Source organism: Mytilus edulis, chromosome 9 (assembly GCF_963676685.1).
Source record: "Mytilus edulis chromosome 9, xbMytEdul2.2, whole genome shotgun sequence".
NCBI classification, from domain to species: Eukaryota; Metazoa; Mollusca; class Bivalvia; order Mytilida; family Mytilidae; genus Mytilus; species Mytilus edulis.
The window spans coordinates 84,313,764-84,329,518 of record NC_092352.1 but is presented as its reverse complement, the minus strand read 5'-3'; the positions used below and the strand labels follow the sequence as shown (position 1 = coordinate 84,329,518).

General features: G+C 32.9%; 2 protein-coding genes across 4 annotated transcripts in view; one reads left to right on the top strand and one right to left on the bottom strand.

Annotated features, from left to right (window-relative positions):
• LOC139489213 (uro-adherence factor A-like) overlaps nt 1-15,755 on the bottom strand; it is a 43,883-nt gene that overhangs the window by 7,486 nt on the left and 20,642 nt on the right. The window lies entirely within an intron of this gene.
• Nucleotides 1,916-14,136, top strand: LOC139489215 (E3 ubiquitin-protein ligase TRIM71-like). Of its 2 annotated transcripts, XR_011656163.1 has the most exons (3): nt 1,916-2,036; nt 11,011-13,046; nt 14,011-14,136. XR_011656163.1 is itself a non-coding variant. In XM_071275424.1 (2 exons), exon 2 carries the CDS (start codon nt 11,014-11,016, stop codon nt 12,694-12,696), a length of 1,683 nt encoding a protein of 560 aa, XP_071131525.1. In that variant the 5' UTR covers nt 1,916-2,036; nt 11,011-11,013; the 3' UTR covers nt 12,697-14,136. The 2 variants fall into 2 exon arrangements, 1 of the variants encoding a protein (XP_071131525.1); XM_071275424.1 differs by having other exon boundaries at nt 11,011-14,136.

The following is a 15,755-nucleotide window of genomic DNA, read 5'->3' as shown; positions in this document are numbered from 1 at the left end:
CAATAATATTTCTATTGAATTTGTTGCTTCAAAACGTATTGAACAAGTGATTCTTTGTGCATTTTTTTTTTATACTTTAAGGGGCTTTAATGATATTTTTGAATGGAGCTGCCAACATTACATGCAGATATTCCAGTTACCTTTATTTACTCAGGAATACTAGTTGGAAGTACAGTGACAGCAAATTAATTTACAGAAAGGAGAACTCAACATACATGTATCCTTCCATAGATAACCCAGGAATCCCAGTGGCAGTACAACTTGAATTGGTGCATGTATATCCTGCTGGGATTTATTTTTGGGATCCCTTTTTTTTCCCGGGAATCCCAGTATATTCCCACTGGGATTTACATTGGGATCCTGCTTCTTTTACGAGAATCCTGAAATTTTAACCCAGTACATTTACATCGGGATCCCGCTTCTTTTGCAGGATTCCCGAAATTTTATCAGTGGGATCCCAATTGAAATCCCATAATATCCCAGTATATTTCCACTGGAACTCCAGATTTATTTTCTCTTGGGATCAAACAAAGTTTAATTTTAGACCCCAATTTGGACCAACTTGAAAACTGGGCCTGTAAACAAAAATCTAAGTTCATGTTTAGATTCAGCATATCAAAGAACCCCAAGGATTCAATTTTTGTTGAAATCAAACAAAGTTTAATTTTGGACCACGATTTGGACCAACTTGAAAACTGGGCCCATAATAAAAAATCTAAGTACATGTTTAGATTCAGCATATCAAAGACCCCAAGGATTCAATTTTTGTTAAAATCAAACTAAGTTTAATTTTGGACCCTTTGGACCTTAATGTAGACCAATTTGAAAACTGGACCAAAAATTAAGAATCTACATACACAGTTAGACTTGGCATATCAAAGAACCCACGAGCAATTATTCAATTTTTGATGAAATCAAACAAAGTTTAATATTGGGCCCTTTGGGCCCCTTATTCCTAAACTGTTGGGACCAAAACTCCCAAAATCAATCCCAACCTTCCTTTTGTGGTCATAAACCTTGTGTCAAAATTTCATAGATTTCTATTAACTTAAACTAAAGTTATAGTGTGAAAACCAAAAAAATGCTTATTTGGGCCCTTTTTGGCCCATAATTCATAAACTGTTGGGAACAAAACTCCCAAAATCAATCCCAACCTTCCTTTTGTGGTCATAAACCTTGTGTGTAAATTTCATAGATTTCTATTTACTTATACTAAAGTTATAGTGCGAAAACCAAATGTTTTCGGGCGAAGACGACGAAGACGCAGACAATGACGCCAACGTGATACCAATACAAATTACAATGTATATGACAAAAAAGTTTTCAATTTTTGCGGTCATACAAAAACATCTGTAACAAGAATGTGTCCATAGTAAACGGATGCCAAACTCACACTATTATTTACTATGTTCAGTGGACCTTGAAATTGGGGACAAAACTCTAATTTGGCATCAAAATTAGAAAGAACATATAATAAAGAACATGTGTACTAAGTTTCAATCAACCCAGCTTGCATATCCATTAGATATTGTTGTTTTACAGAAGACTATGCCTTGACCGCTAGATATATTTGTTGCTGGGTTGCTGTCTAATTGAAATCATACCCTACATAATCTTTTTTTTTTAAATTACCATAGGTTAGACAATAATTTTAAATGGTTTTAAGAAAGAATGAAAACATATTAAGCATGAGAACATTTGTAACAGAATTTTGTTATCTAAAATTTATTAGTAAAACAATTAAATCTTAAAAACTATGATTAATTAAATATTTCTCAACCAAAGGTTTTTGTATTTAACTTTAGAGGTAAGATAATTCCCATTATATTGTATTCACAATTGGTCTTTTAAATGTTACTAGTATAATTGAACCGATTTTATCTATTTATAGATGTCATTTAAATATTTACTGATTACATCATGTATAAAGATCATGTATAAACATGTCCTAATTTACTTCCTTGTACCTGACATTTTAGTAAAAGAAGAGATACAATCCTACATACACATTATGTGAACAAATCCTTAATTAAGAGGTATATATCATTATAGATAAAGCTATATTATTTTATTTTGACAAAGTTAAAGGCCATTTATTAACAAAGGCTTGAATTTTTTGTCATGTATTTTTTTAAAACCTTTTAGTTATTTTTTAAATTGAATAAAACAGTATGTCAGGTAAACCTCAAGGAGAACACAAATCAGAAACACAAATTTTCAAATAACATCTGGAGGGGAACACAACAGGCATATGTTTTCACTTCTAGTTTATCATAAAAGACACAAATATAAAGGCTGGGTAATCTGAGTCGGATCATCACAGTTGGAGTTCTGCATACTTCCCTTTGTTCTGTAACATTTTGGGCGGAATGGCTAGTGATTACTGTATACGAGGCCTCCTCCCCTTTTATGTTAGACTTATCTGCATGATCTATTACATTTCATATTTGCCATAGAAAAATAAGATTAGATCCCATGTATCAGTTTTTCATGTATCCTGTTTTATTAGCATTAATGATTAGATTTAAAATTTGTTTTTATTCTTACTGTTAAAATGTATGAACGTATTTATAATCACTAGTTCATAATGATATTCGTTGGTAATTTGCCAGTTCCAATAGATCATTTTCTTGTGAATAAGATTGAGTAACACTTGTCGTCTGAATTGCGGTTGTTTCTTTTCAAAGCTAAAATTAAAAAAATAACGCTCATCCCATCCATTCCTGGACTTTTGTTTTAAATTATGTATAGCAATAGTCATAATCATGATAGTGAATCAGTGGCGTAGCTAGGTCATTTTTACGTGTACGCCCAAACCTTGGCAAGGAATCTGATGACCCCAAACGGGTCCATGTCAAATAATTGCTGGTAGTGGATTATAATAGTTGGTTAGGGAACTAAATTGGCGGAAGCTAACGAATTATCGAGATGGATACCATTCCTGTTATTAAAAACTCATCAGTAGTAACATACTTAGATTCTAAATGGTTTATAACTTATGTTAAATTATTCATTTTTTTTAATTTGAAATATAATGGTTATTGAATTTAATTAAAGTTTCAAAACCAGTAACTTAAAAATGTTTTTAATAAGAGCATAGGGGTAAAGCATGCGACCAAAAAATTGTGTGTCCAAATTTCGAAATGAAAATGTAAATTGAATAATAAATCTTCAGATACGTTCAGGTGCAATACTAGATATCGTTAAGGTTTCTGCGGAACCCTGGTTATCGTCTTGGATTTCCCTCGCAAAAAGTGAATTCATTTATCAGTCCATTTATATAAAAAAAAAAAAAAAAAAAATCCAACATTTTCTTTAGACAATTTTTCTTGATCTAGAATATTGGTTTCGTGACAAACTATGAAGGTTTATGCATTTTTAATTTTTAAAAAAGCCATACAGTCTGTCAGTATCATATTGAAAAATGAATAAACAAATTTACTTTAAAAAACTTTGCTTCAAACTAAAATATTAAAAAAATGCTTGCATTCGGCTGAATTTTCATTTAATTCGATTTGACAAAGAATTTGTTGTGTAGAAAATGATAACCCCAGACCATAAATATTAGTACCTGTTAATTTTGTTCGAAACACGGGAAATTTTGCATAAACAATAGTATGCTCTCAGTCAGTTTACTCATTTGACCACAAACAGTTTCTGTTCAACTTCCGTAAAATTTAACAAAGGTTTGGCAAAATTATTGTTAAAAAAAAAGTTTGACATACTGAACCTAAATATTGACACCGCCGACGAGATTAAGGATTGTTATGTCTTGCTTTAGTGTCATAAATATGTCACAGGCTTGACAAAACTGTTAAACCACACTTGAAACGAATCTCCAAAGATGATGAAGTGCGTTAAACAAAAGGGAAATGAGTATAGAACTCAAAGTATAAATTCAGACTTGACAGAAAATAAACGAATATATAATATGATACCATTTGGATGAAAATTAAATCTGATTCGCTGTTACAAGCCATTGATTGATTGATTGTTGGTTGCTTAACGTCCAGTGGCAAATATTTCATGCATATTCAGGACGAGAACAAGTTCACAATAAGTACAATAGGTAGGTCTTGCCATAATAGAGGCCATAAGGGATGATGGTCGGGGAAATTTCGACTGCCACTGGAAAATGAGGGTATATTGGATAGGGACAGAAATTTTGCCTTACAACAGGCCACCTACAGACCCTCAAACGTGACTGCGAACTTAATACATCCCGCACAGCCAAACCAACGCCCCACTTCGGGAGAAGACCAATTGACCGTATTTCTATTCCCCAGTCACCCTTGGGGTTACAACCCATTAAAGAAAGAATTATAAAGCTGATGTGCTTTTAACAAGTTCTTCTTATTTTCTTTTGATTAAAATATTTTTTTATCAAAATTCAAGTGTACGCCCGGGCGTTTTGACGTAAACGTAGCTACGTGCATGTGAATTTCTCTAATATAAGTTATATAGTTCACTACTGACCCCATACAGATCCAAAGAGGGTGAGGAAAATCCATAGTGGGTGAGGCCAGAGGCTGAATCCCCTATGGATTTCATTCACCCTCTATAGACCGTTGGGAGTCAGTAGTTAACTATATAAAGAACTGTTTATCACAGACAGGACTTTCCTGCTGCATTTTGTATAAAAATAAGCAATGAAATGTAACAACATCAATAGATAACAGTAGATGTGACATCATGAACCCCCTAAGAAATTTACTAACCCCCTACGGGAAGGCGTTTAACCAATCACAAAGTGATAATTTACCCTGGGTGCGATAAAGTGACATATCCATCACAAGATTGACTTTTATCTTTTAATTATTTTATTTATTACACTATTAGTTATTACTTTATGATATGGTACAAAAATCAACTAAAAAAAATCGATTCGGTTTGGACTCAGATGACTTTTAAAATGTTAATATCATTGAAAAAAGGCCCAAATTATCTCCCTTTGATGCAAAAATGCCATTTTTTTACATTAAAAATTGAAATATCTTTTTTAACGCTACGGTGACCTATATTTTTTATTATTGTTTTCAAATAAGCTGTACATAAACTAAATAATTGTAAAATTTAAGTGATTTCTGTAATTAGGTTATTTTTTATTTCGATATTACCTTTTTTTCTCCTATTTATAGTTCAACAGACAAAAAGTACCTTAACAAAATTGTATGCTTCTTTTGGAGGCAGATTGTGAGCTTAAATGAACGGTGACCCCATTTTTTTATTTCATTTTTCTATTAAGTATATGATAAAGTTCATTTATAAAAAAATATAGCAAGCCCCCTTAAGTTGAGTTTTTGTACTGTTAATGAATATTTTAACATTTATCATACAAGGATTTCGTTTAATGTCAAATAAATAAGCGTAAATTTCATTCAAGTTTTAATATTTTATTTTCATCTGTTATACTTTCATCGTTATCATTTTTTTAATTTGAGTCATGTCTTGTACTGTTTGCTAAGATTTTCTGAATACCTGGGAAATATGCATTGATTTCTCCCCTTTTTCTACAAACTTTTGTTTTGTGCACCTAATATATTTTTTTCTAATGCAGATATTTTCCTTTTATAAATAATAGATTTTCATATTACATTTTCAGTTTTGGTTCTAAATCATGTGTTGCATGTTTTTTCTAAAAAAAAATCAGTTTTACTATACTTAACATACCACATCTTCTTTTTATATTAATACTACATTCCTTTATTTCTATTTTGTACTATGTTTTTGTATTATTTTGCTTTTATTGCATTCATACTCTTGTTCATCAAGAATACCATTATTGACTTTCCAATATCCCAGGCCTCTAGTTACAGTTGAGACAGATTGTAATTGTATGCAAATTTCAGAATCCAATTGTACAGAACTTTTATATGGTGGGTACATATAATTGGGAATAATGTCACACATTTTAGAAAGAATATGTCAATTTGAATAGACTGGGCTGGATTTTTACATCTCCATATACATTGTTTCTTTTTTTTTTTTTTTTAAATGTCTACATACATCTAATCATGCACTTTTTTCTATTTTTTTTTTCTATAAATAATGGGTTTTTTTTCTAACTAAATTTTTCAGGGTATCATTCATGTCTCCTCTTGAAATTGTTTTACCTTCTGAATCTTTATGCACATTTATTAATTTATAGTTTTTATAAATCAATATAGCTACCCTTCTGCTTGAAGTTTTCCCATGGCTATGATAACAAGAATGATCTGATTCATTAGTTGAATTGAAGTGATTAAAATATTAAAGATAAAAGATATTTCTTAAAATAAGTACGCCCTTAATGTGTGTAACAATCCTTGGACATAATAATAATTCATCTTATATCAATTATCATACTAGAAAACTAGAGGCTCTTAAGAGCCTGTGTCGCTCGCCTTGGTCTATGTGCATATATTCAACAAAGGACACAGATAAATTCATGACAAAATTGTGTTTTGGTGATGGTGATGTGTTTGTAGATCTTACTTTACTGAACAATATTGTTGCTACAATTAACTCTATCTATAATGAACTTGGCCCAGTAATTACAGTGGAAAATATTCTCTAAAAATTTACAAAAAATTATGAACAAGAGGCTGTCACAACGACAGCAAATCAGATTTATAACCATTTATTTGTGTCCTGGCAATATCACAAGAACCATTACTGATGAATGGTGAAAGTGAAAATCGTCAATATCAAATTTGACCTCCATTTTGTCATCAGTATCAACATATTAAAATTTGAAAAGCTTAGATTGAATGGTTCATGAGTAAATGCAACAACGTGAATGGAAACGCCATTTTAGGATCTTTCAAGAACCATAACTCCTGAACGGTAAAAGTCAAAATCGTCATTATTGAACTTGACCTTTATTTTGTCATTAGTAACAACATATAAAAATTTCAAAAGCTTTGGTTGAATGGTTCATGAGAAAATGCACGGACACGACGGGAAACACCATTTTTCAATCTTTCAAGAACCATAACTCCTGAACGGTAAAAGTCAAAATCGTCATTATTGAACTTGACCTCCATTTTGTCATCAGTAACAGCATATTAAAATTTCGGAAGCTTTGGTAGAACAGTTCATGCATAAATGCACGGACACGACTGGAAACTCCATTTTTCAATCTTTCAAGTACTATAACTCCTGAACGGTAAAAGTCAAATTCGTCATTATTGAACTTGACCTCCATTCTGTCATTAGTAACAACATATTAAAATTTGGGAAGCTTTGGTAGAACAGTTCTTGCGTAAATGCAAGGACACGACTGGAAACTCCATTTTTCAATCTTTCAAGAACCATAACTCCTGAACGGTAAAAGTCAAAATGGCCATTATTGAACTTGACCTTCGTATAGTTGTCAGTAATAACATATTAAAATTTTAAAAGCTTTGGTTGAACGGTTCATGAGTAAATGCATGGACAACATTTGATTGCCGCCCGCCCGCCGTACATCCCCAAATCAATAACCGACATTTTTGTCACAAAAATCCGGTTAAAAATGCTAAAAATTAACTATAAAGGGCAATAACTCCTTAAGGGGTCAATTGACTATTTTGGTCATGAAAACTTATTTGTAGATCTTGTTTTGCTGAACATTATTGCTGTTCACAGTTTATCTCTATCTATAATAATATTCAAGATAATAACAAAAAACATCAAAATTTCCTTAAAATTACCAATTCAGGGCAGTAACCTAACAACGGGTTGTCTGATCCATGTGAAAATATCAGGGCAGATAGATCTTGTCCTGATAGACAATTTAACCCTGTCAGATTTTCTCTAAATGTTTCGGTTTTTGAGTTATAAGCTAAAAACTGCATTTTACCCCTATGTTCTATTTTTAGCCGTGGCAGCCATTTTGGTTGGATGGCCGGGTCACCAGACACATTTTTTTAAATAAGATACCCAAAAGATGATTGTGGCCAAGTTTGGATTAATTTGGCCCAGTAGTTTCAGAGGAGAAGATTTTTGTAAAAGATTTCTAAGATTTACGAAAAATGGTTGAAAATTGACTAAAAGGTCAATAACTCCTAAAGGGGTCAACTGACCATTTTGGTCATGTTTGACTTATTTGTAAATCTAACATTGCTGAACATTATTGCTGTTTACAGTTTATCTCATCTATAATAATATTCAAGATAATAACGAAAAACAGCAAAAATTCACTAAAATTTCCAATTCAGGAGAAGCAACCCAACAACGGGTTGTTGGATTCATCTGAAAATTTGAGGGCAGAAAGATCTTGACCTGATAAACAATTTTACCCTGTCAGATTTGCGCTAAATGCTTTGGTTTTTGAGTTATAAACCAAAAACTGCATTTACCCCCATGATCTTTTTTTAGCCATGGCGGCCATCTTGGTTGGTTGGCCGGGTCACGCCACACATTTTTTAAACTAGATACCCCAATGATGATTATGGCCAAATTGGTTAAATTTGGCCCAGTAGTTTCAGAGGAGAAGATTTTTGTAAAAGATTACTAAGATTTACGAAAAAATGGTTAAAATTTGACTATAAAGGACAATAACTCCTAAAGGGGTCAAATGACCATTTCGTTCGTGTTGACGTATTTGTAAACCTTACTTTGCTGAACATTATTGCTGTTTACAGTTTATCTCTATCTATAATAATATTCAAGATAACCAAAAACAGCAAAAATTCCTTAAAAATACCAATTCAGGGGCAGCAACCCAACAACTGATTGTGGGATTCATCCGAAAATTTGAGGGCAGAAAGATCTTGACCTGATAAACAATTGTACCCCATGTCAGATTTGCTCTAAATGCTTTGGTTTTTGAGTTATAAGCCAAAAACTGCATTTTACCCCTATGTTCTATTTTTAGCCATGGCGGCCATCTTGGTTGGTTGGCCGGGTCACGCCACACATTTTTTAAACTAGATACCCCAATGATGATTGTGGCCAAGTTTGGTTTAATTTGGCCCAGTAGTTTCAGAGGAGAAGATTTTTGTAAAAGTTAACGACGAAGGACGTCAAGTGATGGGAATAGCTCAATTGGCCCTTTGGGCCAGGTGAGCTAAAAATGGCAAAATTTCCTTAAAATTACCAATTCAGGGGCAGCAACCCAACAACTGATTGTGGGAATCATCCGAAAATTTGAGGGCAGAAAGATCTTGACCTGATAAACAATTGTACCCCATGTCAGATTTGCTCTAAATGCTTTGGTTTTTGAGTTATAAGCCAAAAACTGCATTTTACCCCTATGTTCTATTTTTAGCCATGGCGGCCATTTTGGTTGGTTGGCCGGGTCACGCCACACATTTTTTAAACTAGATACCCCAATGATGATTGTGGCCAAGTTTGGTTTAATTTGGCCCAGTAGTTTCAGAGGAGAAGATTTTTGTAAAAGTTAACGACGAAGGACGTCAAGTGATGGGAATAGCTCAATTGGCCCTTTGGGCCAGGTGAGCTAAAAATGGCAAAATTTCCTTAAAATTACCAATTCAGGGGCAGCAACCTAACAACCAGTTGTCAAATTCATCTGAAAATTTTAAAGCAGATAGATCTTGACCTGATTAACAATTTCACCCCTGTCAGATTTGCTTTAAATGCTTTGGTTTTTGAGTTATAAGCCAAAAACCGCATTTTACCCCTATGTTCTATGTTTAGCTATGGCAGCCATCTTGTTTGGTTTGCCAGGTCACTGGACACATTTTTAAAACTAGATCCCCCAATGATGATTGTGGCCAAGTTTGGTTTAATTTGGTCCGGCAGTTTCAGGAGAAGATTTTTGTAAAAGATAATTAAAATTTACGAAAAATGGTTAAAAATTGACTATAAAGGGCAATAACTCCTAAAGGGGTCAACTGACCATTTTGGTTCAGTTGACTTATTTGTAAATCTTACTTTGCTGAACATTTTTACTGTTTTCAGTTTATCTCTATCTATAATAATATTCAAGATAATAACCAAAAACAGCAAAATTTGCTTAAAATTACCAAATTCAGGGGCAGCAACCCAACAAAGGGTTGTCCGATTCATCTGAAAATTTCAGGGCAGATAGATCTTGACCTGATAAACAAATTTATCCCTGTCAGATTGCTCTCAATGCTTTAGTTTTTGAGTTATAAGCCAAAAACTGCATTTTACTCCTATGTTCTATTTTTAGCCATGGCGGCCATCTTGGTTGGTTGGCCGGGTCACCAGACACAATTTTTAACTAGATACCCTAATAAGGATTTTGGCCATGTTTGGTTAAATTTGGCCCTGTAGTTTCAGAGGAGAAGATTTTTGTAAAAGTTAACAACGACAGACGACAGACAAAGCCGGACGCCAAGTGATGAGAAAAGCTCACTTGGCCCTTCACCTCCACATCGTGTCAATTTCTATTTTGGATATAACCTTTTTACCCTGGCAAGCTTTTTCCTGTTTTCTGCCATAACTTTTCCGATATAGCGTTACATAAAGACAGCGCTAACACATAAAAGTTCTTGTTAAATTCCTGCGATGCTTTGATAGGCTTTACTTATCCTCTAATTTATGCAGGACGTTAAGCAACCAACAATCAATCAATCTAATTTATGCATAAATATATTTATGGATTACAACTTAATACTAGTTTAAAACATTCCCTTAGCCTGTACAGAAAGTTCTAATCAAATCTTTCCTGTGATATTAGACAGATTTATCATGTTATGGAGGAGTATTATGAAAAATACCAGTCTGTGGACCAAGTTTACCTTGTCTAATGGCACGGGATATTTCACAGTCCCGTGATTGGTATTTTTCACAAAAAACCTACCATAAAATGATATATCTGTTAAAAATAGCAGTTTGATATTACAAATAATAAAATTTTACGTTTTCAACTTCATAACCTCAAAATTAACTGTAATGCATACCCGTCAGTCCCCAATAGCTCTGATTCGTTGTCTGAATTTGGTCATACTTTTCTTTAGCCTTTTACTATTTTTAACAACATTTAACATGTCCAGGTAGCAAAAATTATAAGGATTTTGAAAAGCAAGCTTATAATTTTTTTTTGTATATGTTCAGGTAATGGCATCCAGTAAACCTATACTATGTGGACCTTGCCACAAAGGGGAAGTAAACACTAAAGCTGACATCTGGTGTTATAACTGTGATGAAGGATTATGCTCAACCTGTTTAAAGCATCACAAAAGATCCAAAGGAACATGTGATCATAAAACCATTGATACCAAAAGTTATAAACCCTCCATTCAAGCCATTAAAACAGAATGTGACAAACATGGTCAACAGCTGAACTTGTACTGTCCCAGTCATTTAATGCCGTGCTGTGATGAATGTATTTCCACCAGTCATTCAAAATGTACAGGAATAAAAAGTTTAGCAGAAGTCGTGGAGAAAACTAAAATTGAAAAATCAAAGGAATCTGTAGAGACAGACATAAATTCTATATTAAATTCATTGAAAACAATAATTAACAATAAATCAAAAAACATCAAAACTGGAGAAAATCAGTGTGTTAGCATAAAGAAATCTATAAAAAAAATTAGACAAGAAATAAATAAACATTTAGATCATCTGGAGAAGAAGTTATGCCAAGAAACAGATATTATTTGGAATCAGGAAAAATCTAAAGCAACTGCTTTCATTTCTGAAATTGAAGTGAAAACTAAAAGCTTGAGGGAAATGAAAGAACATTTACAAACAGTCACTTCACAAACTTCCAAACAACAATCATTTCTAGGTGTACATCAAATTGAACAACAAGTACATCAATGTCAAAGATATGTTGAAGATCTGGAAACTGATGAGAGAGTAAAAGAAGTTGACATCAAAATAAAGGAAAATGATGAAATAGAAAAGATATTAAGGAAGTTAGGGTCATTAGAATCCTTAGGAGAAGTAACAGTTGTTAAAACTGAAGTAGCCATGAATATAGACACTAGTGTGAAGAGGGAAGCTCAAGTAGAATCACAAGAACAATCCAACATAAACAACATGACAATGAATATAGAGACAAAGATAAATATCAACATGAAGAAAATCATTAGTGACATGATCTGTCTGATGGATGGAAGATTTATAGTAGTGGAACAGTGGCGTGGAGTTAACCTACTTACTTCTGATGGCAAACTACAGAAACAGTTACCTATACCTGGTGGAGCCTGGAGTGTTACACAGATCAATCAGAACACTATAGCCATAACGGATCCATCGAAGAAAGCCATTAAGATCTTTAATATGGAGAATGACAAAGTTACCAAAGTTATCAAATTAGACAAAGAATGCTATGGTTTATCATTCTACAATAATTCTCTGGCTGTAGGTTTGGATAGAGATGAAATCCGTATTATAGACTTGGAAGGAAATACACCGAAGTCAATACCAGTTGAGAGTAAATCAGACCTGGATTACCTTGTTTATTGTAATGACAGAGTAATCTATAGTGACTATTTTGGTAAAGCAGTATACTGTTATGATGAATCAGGTAAACAGATCTGGAGATATACACAGGATTTAGAAGGACCGAGAGGACTTTTTACAGATACTTATGGTAACATTATTGTAGCAGACTATAGATCTGATAGAATAATAGTAATATCAAAAGATGGACAGAATAGTAAAGTACTGCTTAGTAAAGGGGATGGACTGAAGAATCCTTGGTGTATTAGTTTTAAACATAATGAGTGTTCAGGTTTTATTTGTGATAAAACCAGTAACTACTTGACAAAATTTAACTTAACCTATCGATAAAATACACATAAAGTAATCTTATGATATTTACATTTGTGTACCTTGGTTTGAAAATATTAAAGTAATATACAAATATACATAATACAAGTTGTGACATTAGGTGTGAAGTTTGAATGTCAAAGAAAAAAAAAGGCAAGTGTACATATGTTAAAGTGTTATGTTGTTGTTTGTTTACTATCTAATTAACTTTCACATCACATTACTTTATACATGTATTCCTAACTTATGATATTTAGTTTGAATGTGGGAGGAAATGTAGACCAGTGAATAGATGTTTTGTTAGTTTTTATTGTGTTGTTGGTTTACTTTTTAATTCATGTTCACGTCACAAATCCTTATTATCTTATACAGTCGACTCTCGTTATGTCGAAGTCAGCCGAACCAGAGAAATATTTCGAGATACACGTAGTTCGACTCAAACAAACACCGGAAGTTCGACAATCTAAAGGACACAACTCTTCTTAGCTTGGTAAAGGTAAAATAAATCCGTGTGAATATGGCAAGGGGATATCGATATTCTAGTATCAGATCGATGTATTTGTATGTCACAGTCTTTTATTATTATAATGACATTATTTTTACTTATTGTTTCAATTAAAAAAAATCCTATGGCTTTTCCACATGTTCCAAGAGAGTAATTTCCAATCGATAGTTTCGTTATTCAGGTCGGTTCATGGGTTATAGCTGACAAAATTGTTTATTCTCGGATACAAAAGATTTAAGAAAATTTTGATTTCTATTCATTTTGTTTTATCTCACTCTTTCTTTTCAAAAGAAAATATAACAAGATCAAAGACGCCGTTTAAGTAGTTTTTAGGTGATCATCAACAGATCTAGCCATAATCCTCACTTTATACACACCCAGGCTCATTAGTGTAAATCATAAATTAATTGTTTTGTAAACATTTTAAATACTTTTTCATGAACATTAACAATGTATCACTAATTATTTATCAAAATTCTATAAAAGATAATCTTAGATAAACACTCATGGAAATATCATGTCCTAAATCAATACAGTGGTCAGTGACCGGAAATTTAATTACACGTGTATTGTCAGATTAACTCTTCAATCCATTTAAATCCCGGTGGTCAAGTTTTGATATATGTGTTTAATATGTTTAATAGTTCGAGATAAAAAATGAATTTTGAATGCTTTTGTTAACATTGGGACTCTAATTTAGTTAGACTCAACCGAAATTTCGACTCATCAGGAGTCGAATTACATACTTTTGTATGGACTAAAGTTCGGGACCACGTGAAAACTTCGACTCATTGGAAATTTCGAGTCAACCGAGTTCGAGACAACGAGAGTTAACTGTAGTTTAATTTTAATCTATATAAGGGATGTATTCTTCTGATGTTTGAGTCTCAATTAAATCTTATTCTGGAATAATTTCCAAAATACATGAAATATGTAATAAAAGTGGAAAATATCAATGAATTTTAAAAATGTTATAATCAAACTTCACTTTGTGAAAAAAATTGTCTATTTACAATGAGTAGTTTTTGAGTAATTGATTTTTCAAATTTTGTTACCAATCAAGTCAGTCTTTTTAGCAAAATTTTTGAGAAAATGGGTGAGGGATATAAACTGGTGGCTCTTAAGAGCCTGTGTCACTCACCTTGGTCTATGTGCACATTAAACAAAGGACACAGATGGATTCATGACAAAATTGTGTTTTGGTGATGGTGATGTGTTTGTAGATCTTACTTTACTGAACATTCTTGCTTCTTACAATTATCTCAATTTATAATAAACTTGGCCCATTTGTTAGTGAGAGGAAAATATTTTGTTAGAATTTACAAAAGTTGACAAAATTTACAAAATTATTAAAAATTGACTACAAAGGGCAATAACTCCTTAAGGGGTCAACTGACCTTTTTGGTCATGTTGACTTATTTAAGGATCTTACTTTGCTGATCATTACTGCTGTTTACAGTTTATCTCCATCTATAATAATATTCAAGATAACCAAATCAGCAAAATTTCCTTAAAATTACCAATTCAGGGTAGCAACCCAACAACCAGTTGTCAGATTCATCTGAAAATTTCAGGGCAGATAGATCTTGACTTGCGAAACAATTCAATCCCTTGTCTGAATTGCTCTTAATGCTTGGTTTCAGAGTTATAAGCCAAAATCTACATTTTACCTCTATATTCTATTTGTAGCCATGGCAGCCATCTTGGTTGGTTGGCAGGGTCACTGCACACATTTTTTTAAACAAGATACCTCAATGACAAGAGTGCACACGCTGAAATGTCTCGCCTTCTTTACTAATTTTTGATATTATGTTGATAGTCCTAAGTATAAAGCTTTATTAAAAACTGTCACATAAACTTAGCATTAACCAAGATAACTAAACAAAGACCAATGAACATGAAAATGAGGTCAAGGTCAGATGAACCATGCCAGGCAGACATGTACAGCTAACAATGCTTCCATACAACAAATATAGTTGACCTATTACTTATAGTTTAAGAAAAATAGACCAAAACACAAAAAATTAACACTGAGCAATGAACCGTGAAAATGAGGTCGAGGTCAAATAAAACCTGAGGGACTGACATATAGATCATAAAATATTTCCATACACCAAATATAGTTGACCTATGGCATATAGTATAAGATAAAAAGACCAAAACTCAAAAACTTAACTTTGACCACTCAACCATGAAAATGAGGTCAAGGTCAGATGACATCTGCCCGCTAGACATGTACATCTTACAATCATTCCATACAACAAATATAGTAGATCTATTGCATAAAGTATGAGAAAAACAGACCAAAACACAGAAACTTAACTATAACCACTGAACCATGAAAATGAGGTCAAGGTCAGATGACACCTGCCAGTTGGACATGTACACCTTACAGTCCTTCCATACACCGAATATACTAGACCTATTGCTAATAGTATCTGAGATATGGACTTGACCACCAAAACTTAACCTTGTTCACTGATCCATGAAATGAGGTCGAGGTCAAGTGAAAACTGTCTGACGGGCATGAGGACCTTGCAAGGTACACACATACCAAATATAATTATCCTATTAC

Coding starts and splice junctions, on each gene's coding strand:
- LOC139489215 (XM_071275424.1), top strand. CDS start 11,014: ATGGCATCCAGTAAACCTATACTATGTGGACCTTGCCACAAAGGGGAA.